General features: G+C 41.8%; 1 protein-coding gene across 1 annotated transcript in view; it reads left to right on the top strand.

Annotated features, from left to right (window-relative positions):
- Positions 1-10,000, top strand: part of LOC121542581 (TGF-beta receptor type-2) — a 58,035-nt gene that overhangs the window by 33,964 nt on the left and 14,071 nt on the right. Inside the window, exons 6-8 of the mRNA XM_041852003.2 lie at positions 1,910-2,110; positions 2,604-2,909; positions 8,554-8,695. Of these exons, the coding sequence (XP_041707937.1) occupies positions 1,910-2,110; positions 2,604-2,909; positions 8,554-8,695 (649 nt within the window). The remainder of the gene's footprint in view (positions 1-1,909; positions 2,111-2,603; positions 2,910-8,553; positions 8,696-10,000) is intronic.

Below are 10,000 nucleotides of genomic sequence, written 5' to 3'. Positions count from 1 at the left end.
TGGGTAAGGGTTATAACCAGCTTTACTGTATATTATATTGACATTAGGTGGGTAAGGGTTATAACCAGCTTTACTGTATATTATATTGACATTAGGTGGGTAAGGGTTATAACCAGCTTTACTGTATATTATATATACATTAGGTGGGTAAGGGTTATAACCAGCTTTACTGTATATTATATTGACATTAGGTGGGTAAGGGTTATAACCAGCTTTACTGTATATTATATTGACATTAGGTGGGTAAGGGTTATAACCAGCTTTACTGTATATTATATATACATTAGGTGGGTAAGGGTTATAACCAGCTTTACTGTATATTATATTGGCATTAGGTGGGTAAGGGTTATAACCAGCTTTACTGTATATTATATATACATTAGGTGGGTAAGGGTTATAACCAGCTTTACTGTATATTATATTGACATTAGGTGGGTAAGGGTTATAACCAGCTTTACTGTATATTATATATACATTAGGTGGGTAAGGGTTATAACCAGCTTTACTGTATATTATATTGACATTAGGTGGGTAAGGGTTATAACCAGCTTTACTGTATATTATATTGACATTAGGTGGGTAAGGGTTATAACCAGCTTTACTGTATATTATATATACATTAGGTGGGTAAGGGTTATAACCAGCTTTACTGTATATTATATTGACATTAGGTGGGTAAGGGTTATAACCAGCTTTACTGTATATTATATATACATTAGGTGGGTAAGGGTTATAACCAGCTTTACTGTATATTATATATACATTAGGTGGGTAAGGGTTATAACCAGCTTTACTGTATATTATATATACATTAGGTGGGTAAGGGTTATAACCAGCTTTACTGTATATTGGCATTAGGTGGGTAAGGGTTATAACCAGCTTTACTGTATATTATATCTACATTAGGTGGGTAAGGGTTATAACCAGCTTTACTGTATATTATATCTACATTAGGTGGGTAAGGGTTATAACCAGCTTTACTGTATATTATATTGACATTAGGTGGGTAAGGGTTATAACCAGCTTTACTGTATATTATATTGACATTAGGTGGGTAAGGGTTATAACCAGCTTTACTGTATATTATATTGGCATTAGGTGGGTAAGGGTTATAACCAGCTTTACTGTATATTATATTGACATTAGGTGGGTAAGGGTTATAACCAGCTTTACTGTATATTATATTGACATTAGGTGGGTAAGGGTTATAACCAGCTTTACTGTATATTATATATACATTAGGTGGGTAAGGGTTATAACCAGCTTTACTGTATATTATATTGACATTAGGTGGGTAAGGGTTATAACCAGCTTTACTGTATATTATATATACATTAGGTGGGTAAGGGTTATAACCAGCTTTACTGTATATTATATTGACATTAGGTGGGTAAGGGTTATAACCAGCTTTACTGTATATTATATTGACATTAGGTGGGTAAGGGTTATAACCAGCTTTACTGTATATTATATATACATTAGGTGGGTAAGGGTTATAACCAGCTTTACTGTATATTATATATACATTAGGTGGGTAAGGGTTATAACCAGCTTTACTGTATATTATATATACATTAGGTGGGTAAGGGTTATAACCAGCTTTACTGTATATTATATATACATTAGGTGGGTAAGGGTTATAACCAGCTTTACTGTATATTATATATACATTAGGTGGGTAAGGGTTATAACCAGCTTTACTGTATATTGGCATTAGGTGGGTAAGGGTTATAACCAGCTTTACTGTATATTATATCTACATTAGGTGGGTAAGGGTTATAACCAGCTTTACTGTATATTATATTGACATTAGGTGGGTAAGGGTTATAACCAGCTTTACTGTATATTATATTGACATTAGGTGGGTAAGGGTTATAACCAGCTTTACTGTATATTATATTGACATTAGGTGGGTAAGGGGCGCTTCGCTGAGGTGTACAAGGCCAAGCTAAGACAGCCCGGCTCCTCGGCGGACCAGTTTGAGACGGTGGCCGTGAAGATCTTCCCTGAGGAGGAGTATGCATCATGGAAGAATGAGAAGGACATCTTCTCTGACATCAACCTTCGCCACGACAACGTCCTCCACTTCCTCACAGCAGAGGAGAGAAAGGTAGTGTTCCATCCCAAATGGCACCCTATTCCCTATACAGTGCACTACTTTGACCTAATCACAGCCTGTATTATCTTTGTTGCACTTTACGGAAGGGATTGCAGGGATACATACTGTGTACCGTTGTCCACTAGCTCTCTATTATGAAAACATGAAGTTGACTACCGTTCCCAAGCCTGGTCCCAGATCAGTTGGTACTGTCACGCCAACTCCATGGCTGTGAACGTCAAGCCGAACATGGCCTGACAATGAGTGACAAGGAGTTGGCATGACAATACACACAGACTGGCCTGACGACTCAAACTGCTCTGTGTTCTCTACGTACTTCAGCCTGAGACTGACGTCGTTAAAGTCGTGTAAGGCGACGTCCAAATGAGGGGTGATGTACATAACAATCGTCATCAGCGATTGGACTGGCACTTAAGCTAATTGTTCCCTACACCCTTTTGACGGCATCGTTTTATCGGCACGGTGTCTTTTTTGTCCATTCTAGATGTCGAATCAGTACTGGCTGATCACAGCCTTCCACCCCAGGGGGAACCTCCAGGAGTACCTGACCCGCAACCTGGTCTCCTGGGAGGATCTGCGGGGTCTGGGGGGGTCCCTGGCCTGCGGGGTGGCCCACCTTCACAGTGACCACACGGCCTGCGGGCGGCCCAAGGTGCCCATCGTCCACCGCGATCTGAAGAGCTCCAACATCCTGGTGAAGCAGGATCTGACCTGTTGTCTGTGTGACTTTGGACTGGGACTCAGACTGGATAATACACTGACAGTGGATGATCTAGCTAACAGCGGACAGGTGAGAACAACAGTTATTGTTGTTGATGTGAACATTATAACCCTATGACATTGTTTATAGAGATATTAGAGTACTGAATAAGCTGTACCCTACAGGCCACTGTTCAGAGAGTGTAGTGGTTTATAGAGATATTAGAGTACTGAATAAGCTGTAGCCTACAGGCCACTGTTCAGAGAGTGTGGTGGTTTATAGAGATATTAGAGTACTGAATAAGCTGTAGCCTACAGGCCACTGTTCAGAGAGTGTAGTGGTTTATAGAGATATTAGAGTACTGAATAAGCTGTACCCTACGCCCCACTGTTCAGAGAGTGTGGTGGTTTATAGAGATATTAGAGTACTGAATAAGCTGTACCCTACGCCCCACTGTTCAGAGAGTGTGGTGGTTTATAGAGATATTAGAGTACTGAATAAGCTGTAGCCTACAGGCCACTGTTCAGAGAGTGTGGTGGTTTATAGAGATATTAGAGTACTGAATAAGCTGTAGCCTACAGGCCACTGTTCAGAGAGTGTGGTGGTTTATAGAGATATTAGAGTACTGAATAAGCTGTAGCCTACAGACCACTGTTCAGAGAGTGTAGTGGTTTATAGAGATATTAGAGTACTGAATAAGCTGTAGCCTACAGGCCACTGTTCAGAGAGTGTGGTGGTTTATAGAGATATTAGAGTACTGAATAAGCTGTAGCCTACAGGCCACTGTTCAGAGAGTGTGGTGGTTTATAGAGATATTAGAGTACTGAATAAGCTGTAGCCTACAGGCCACTGTTCAGAGAGTGTAGTGGTTTATAGAGATATTAGAGTACTGAATAAGCTGTACCCTACAGGCCACTGTTCAGAGAGTGTAGTGGTTTATAGAGATATTAGAGTACTGAATAAGATGCACCTCCCTTTCAGTGTTCAGAGTCTCAGAGAGTCACTAGACCAGAATGGGATGTCTTTATTTACTGTAGATGCATATTTGTGGTTGTATGTTATTTTATTCTCTCACGAACGTTGTGCCATATGAGTTGCATTTGTTTTGCACGCTGGCTGTTCTCAGTGTTAAGACAGAACTGTTTGCTGACAGGGTAAAGAGAGAGAGAGGGGGGGGCAGAGAAAGAGAGAGAGAGAGGGGGTGGGGAGAGGGGGCAGAGTAAAGAGAGAGAGAGAGAGAGAGAGAGAGAGAGAGAGAGAGAGAGAGAGAGAGAGAGAGAGAGAGAGAGAGAGAGAGAGAGAGAGATAGTGATAGAGAGAGAGAGATAGTGATAGAGAGATAGTGATAGAGCGAGAGAGAGAGAGATAGTGATAGAGAGAGAGAGAGAGATAGTGATAGAGAGAGAGAGAGAGAGAGAGAGAGAGAGAGAGAGAGAGAGATTCAGAGAGATAAAGCAGTGAAGAAAAGAGGGCAGGCTGTGTTGAGACATGCAGGGGAACCCCCTCAGTCAGTTGTATCAGTCTATCTTCTATCAGACTGAACTTTGTTAATGTGTTCTGGTCTGACGTGTGATTCACCGGCTGGTAATGCAGCAGTAGAAACAGGTGATAGGCTAAGAGGGGGATGATGACTAACTGACCTACACACTTCTTTCCCATACTAACAAAGGCCTAGACATTATTTAGGTTAAACAGCAAAGTGGCGTTTTCCCACTTTTCCCACATAAAAACTCTCTCCTGGAATCATGTTCACATGATCATGAGCATCCAATATTTCTAAGGCTTCAAATCAAAGGACAATTCTAGTCTTAATTCTGGTTTATTCTAGATGTTTTTCTGATTTTTAAACGGGACACTGATGACAGAGGCAGGAAATGAGCCAGAAAAGCAACAGAAAATAGAGCTGCAAGCAGCCATGCCGGGGTTCAAGCTTTGGCCCCACAGCGCCACCATCAGGACTACTTGGACACATTGCCCTTGGATGAGCTACTACCGTACTTCTTACCACGTTTGCCAAATATCAGAACTAAAAATCTAACAGATCATGCAATATGGATATTGATGGATTTTGGACCATGTCAACGATGTTGACTTGTTCAAACAGCATGGCAGTTATAAGCCAATGAGCTTGCATGAATGGTTTTTCCTGTCCAACGGCGCCACCATGCGGCAAAACTGAACTATACTTAACAGGTTAGCTAGACTTATATCGCTGAGCATGTGTGCCAAATTGCATCACTCTGAGTCAAACTGATCAGGAGATATAAACATGTGGCCTTTACAGCGTCACTGTGTTCCATCTGAATGTGCTTAGATACTCTGTCTCCTCTAACAAAGTTATTTGGTGACTTATGTTTGTGACTCTCTCTCTTTTTCTCTATATCCCCCTCTCTCTCTCTCTCTCTCTCTCTCTCTCTCTCTCTCTCTCTCTCTCTCTCTCTCTCTGTCTCTCTCTGTCTCTCTATCTCTCTCTCTCTCTCTCTCTCTCTCTCTCTCTCTCTCTCTCTCTCTCTCTCTCTCTCTCTCTCTCTCTCTCTCTCTCTCTCTCTCTCTCTCTCTCTCTCTCTCTCTCTCTCTCTCTCTCTCTCTCTCTCTCTCTCTCTCTCTCTCTCTCTCTCTCTCTCTCTCTCTCTCTCTCTCTCTCTCTCTCTCTCTCTCTCTCTCTCTCTCTCTCTCTGTCTCTCTATCTCCCTCTCTCTCTCTCTCTCTCTCTCTCTCTCTCTCTTCTCTCTCTCTCTCTCCTCTCTCTCTCTCCCTCTCTCCCTCTCTCTCTCTCTCTCCTCTCTCTCTCTCTCTCTCTCTCTCTCTCTCTCTCTCTCTCTCTCTCTCTCTCTCTCTCTCTCTCTCTCTCTCTCTCTCTCTCTATCTCCCTCTCTCTCTCTCTCTCTCTCTATCTCCCTCTCTCTATCTCCCTCTCTCTCTCTCTCTCTCTCTCTCTCTCTGTCTCTCTCTCTCTCTCTCTCTCCCTCTCTCTTTCTCTCTCTGTCTCTCTATCTCCCTCTCTCTCTCAATTCAATTTCAATTTCAATTCAATTCAATTCAATTTCAATTTCAATTTCAATTCAATTCAATTTAAGGGCTTTATTGTCATGGGAAACGTATGTTAACATTGCCAAAGCAAGTGAAGTAGATAGTAAACAAAAGTGAAATAAACAATAAATATTAACAGTAAACATTACACTCAGAAGTTCCAAAAGAATAAAGTCATTTCAAATGTCATATTATGTCTATATACAGTGTTGTAATGATGTGCAAATAGTTAAAGTACAAATGGGAAAATAAATAAACATAAATATGGGTTGTATTTACAATGGTGTTTGTTCTTCACTGGTTGTTCTTTTCTTGTGGCAACAGGTCACAAATCTTGCAGCTGTGATGGCACACTGTGGTATTTCACCCAGTAGATAAGGGTGTTTTCGAATTCTTTGTGGGTCTGTGTAATCTGAGGGAAATATATGTCTCTAAATGGTCATACATTTGGCAGGAGGTTAGGAAGTGCAGCTCAGTTTCCACCTCATTTTGTGGCAGTGTGCACATAGCCTGTCTTCTCTTGAGAGCCAGGTCTGCCTACGGCGGCCTTTCTCAATAGCAAGGCTATGCTCACTGAGTCTGTACATAGTCAAAGCTTTCCTTAAATTTGGGTCAGTCACAGTGGTCATGTATTCTGCCACTGTGTACTCTCTGTTTAGGGCCAAATAGCATTCTAGTTTGCTCTGTTTTTTTGTAAATTCTTTCCAATGTGTCAAGTAATTATCTTTTTGTTTTCTCATGATTTGGTTGGGTCTAATTGTGTTGTTGTTGTTGTTGTCCTGGGGCTGTGTGGGGTCTGTTTGTGTTTGTGAACAGAGCCCCAGGACCAGCTTGCTTAGGGGACTCTTTTCCAAGTTCATCTCCCTGTAGGTTATGGCTTTGTTATGGAAGGTTTGGGAATCGCTTCCTTTTAGGTGGTTGTAGAATTTAACGGCTCTTTTCTGGATTTTGATAATTAGCGGGTATCGGCCTAATTCTGCTCTGCATGCATTATTTATGTTTTTCATTGTACACAGAGGATATTTTTGCAGAATTCTGCATGCAGAGTCTCAATTTGGTGTTTGTCCCATTTTGTGAATTCTTGGTTGGTGAGCGGACCCCAAACCTCACAACCAAAAAGGGCAATGGGTTCTATAACTGATTCAAGTATTTTTAGCCAGATCCTAATTGGTATGTTGAATTTGTATCTTCATTTTGATGGCATAGAAGGCCCTTCTTGCCTTGTCTCTCAGATCGTTCACAGCTTTCTAGAAGTTACCTGTGGCACTGATGTTTAGGCTGAGTTATGTGTAGTTTTTTGTGTGCTCTAGGGCAACGATGTCTAGATGGAATTTGTATTTGTGGTCCTGGCAACTGGACCTTTTTTGGAACACCATTATTTTTGTCTTACTGAAATGTACTGTCAGGGTCCAGGTCTGACAGAATCTGTGCAGAAGATCTAGGTGCTGCTGTAGGCACACTTGTTGTTTGTGTACATGGATTTTATAATGTTGTATGTTTTTCCCCCAACTCCACTTTCCATCAATCTCTCACTCTCTCTCTCTCTCTCTCCCTCTCTCTCCCTCTCTCTCTCTCTCTCTCTCTCTCTCTCTCTCTCTCTCTCTCTCTCTCTCTCTCTCTCTCTCTCTCTCTCTCTCTCTCTCTCTCTCTCTCGCTCTCTCTCTCTCTCTCTCAATTCAATTCAATTCAATTAAATTCAATTTGCTTTATTGGCATGACATAACAATGTACATATTGCCAAAGCTTACTTTGGATATTTACACTATTAACATAATTAAAATAATAAATATCAATATTGTCAACGGGAGAACAGTAACAACAATAACCAAGGGTCAAAATAACCATTGAACAATAACAATATAGAGGACATGTGCAGGTTGGTTGGTCTGTCAGACACTGTCCCTCATCTTATGGCAGGCAGCAATGTAGTGCTCTGCCAACCCACAGCTCTCTGCGTCCTCCCCCAACAGGACGGGTAGCCTATTCTCATCAGACAGGTCTCTCTCTCTCTCTCTCTCTCTCTCTCTCTCTCTCTCTCTCTCTCTCTCTCTCTCTCTCTCTCTCTCTCTCTCTCTCTCTACTAAAAGGCTAGGATTAGTTAGAGACACACCTTGGCATGTTCACACTGCCAAACTATGTTCAGTATAGTTTTATTTGAAGCTTGTGAACCCTCTGCTCTCCCTCTCCTTCTCTGGAAAAGGTGGTTACTATGCCTACTAATTAGAACTGTCTCTGTCTCTCTTCTTCAGCTGGGCACAGCCAGGTATATGGCTCCAGACGTTTGAGACTATGTTGAAACTATGTTGAGACTATGTTGAGACTAGGTTGTGACTATGTTGAGACTTTGTTGAGACTAAGTTGTGACTAGGTTGAGAATAGGTTGTGACTATGTTGTGACTATGTTGAGACTATGTTGAGACTAGGTTGTGACTATGTTGAGACTAGGTTGTGACTATGTTGAGACTATGTTGAGACTATGTTGAGACTATGTTGTGACTATGTTGAGACTATGTCGTGACTATGTCGAGACTATGTTGAGACTATGTCGTGACTATGTCGAGACTATGTTGAGACTATGTTGAGACTATGTCGTGACTATGTCGAGACTATGTTGAGACTATGTTGTGACTATGTCGAGACTATGTTGAGACTATGTTGAGACTAGGTTGTGACTATGTTGTGACTATGTCTCTGTGTATTACAGGTAGGCACAGCCAGGTACATGGCTCCCGAGGTGCTGGAGTCCAGGCTGAACCTGGAGAACATTGAGTCATTCAAGCAGACAGATGTCTACTCTATGGCTCTGGTGTTGTGGGAGATCACCTCCCGCTGTCATGCCATCGGAGGTACGTACACACACACACACACACACACACACACACACACACACACACACACACACACACACACACACACACACACACACACACACACACACACACACACACACACACACACACACACACACACACACACACACAAGCATAACCCAGATTAATCCTACTTCCTTAGCCTTTAAGCCTTCTGGACAATGCTAAGAGCATGCTCAATGGAGCAATGGAGAAACGTCCATGAACAGGCTTAATATGGGTCAGGGAAAGCGTCTGAATGTTAGGCTGCTTGACTGAGAAACATGGCAAATGAACATTCTTTCCCACTGAGCACTATTAGGGGTAGTAGCTGAATTATGATTGGCTCTTCTTAAACCTACACCAGAATATTAGCCCAACACCGTGTGGTATTTAGTTTTTTACTCTCTGGGCATATTTCTGTCTCTAATCCATTTCAGACTGCTTAGTGGTGTGATGGTCGTGGTAGAGCACCTCATACAGTAACTAGCAGTATGTGATGGTAGAGTACCTCATACAGTAACTAGCAGTGTGTGATGGTTGAGTACCTCATACAGTAACTAGCAGTATGTGATGGTAGAGTAGCTCATACAGTAACTAGCAGTGTGTGATGGTTGAGTACCTCATACAGTAACTAGCAGTGTGTGATGGTTGAGTACCTCATACAGTAACTAGCAGTGTGTGATGGTTGAGCACCTCATACAGTAACTAGCAGTGTGTGATGGTAGAACACCTCATACAGTAACTAGCAGTATGTGATGGTAGAGTACCTCATACAGTAACTAGCAGTATGTGATGGTAGAGTACCTCATACAGTAACTAGCAGTGTGTGATGGTAGAACACCTCATACAGTAACTAGCAGTGTGTGATGGTAGAGTACCTCATACAGTAACTAGCAGTGTGTGATGGTAGAGTAGCTCATACAGTAACTAGCAGTGTGTGATGGTAGAGTACCTCATACAGTAACTAGCAGTATGTGATGGTAGAGTACCTCATACAGTAACTAGCAGTATGTGATGGTAGAGTACCTCATACAGTAACTAGCAGTGTGTGATGGTAGAGTACCTCATAGAGTAACTAGCAGTATGTGATGGTAGAACACCTCATACAGTAACTAGCAGTGTGTGATGGTAGAGTAGCTCATACAGTAACTAGCAGTATGTGATGGTAGAGTAGCTCATACAGTAACTAGCAGTATGTGATGGTAGAGTAGCTCATACAGTAACTAGCAGTGTGTGATGGTAGAGTAGCTCATACAGTAACTAGCAGTATGTGATGGTAGAGTAGCTCATACAGTAACT

This window comes from Coregonus clupeaformis, unplaced genomic scaffold (assembly GCF_020615455.1).
Source record: "Coregonus clupeaformis isolate EN_2021a unplaced genomic scaffold, ASM2061545v1 scaf0486, whole genome shotgun sequence".
Lineage (NCBI taxonomy): Eukaryota > Metazoa > Chordata > Actinopteri > Salmoniformes > Salmonidae > Coregonus > Coregonus clupeaformis.
Note: the sequence above shows the minus strand (reverse complement) of the source record. Positions and strands in the feature narration are given on the sequence as shown.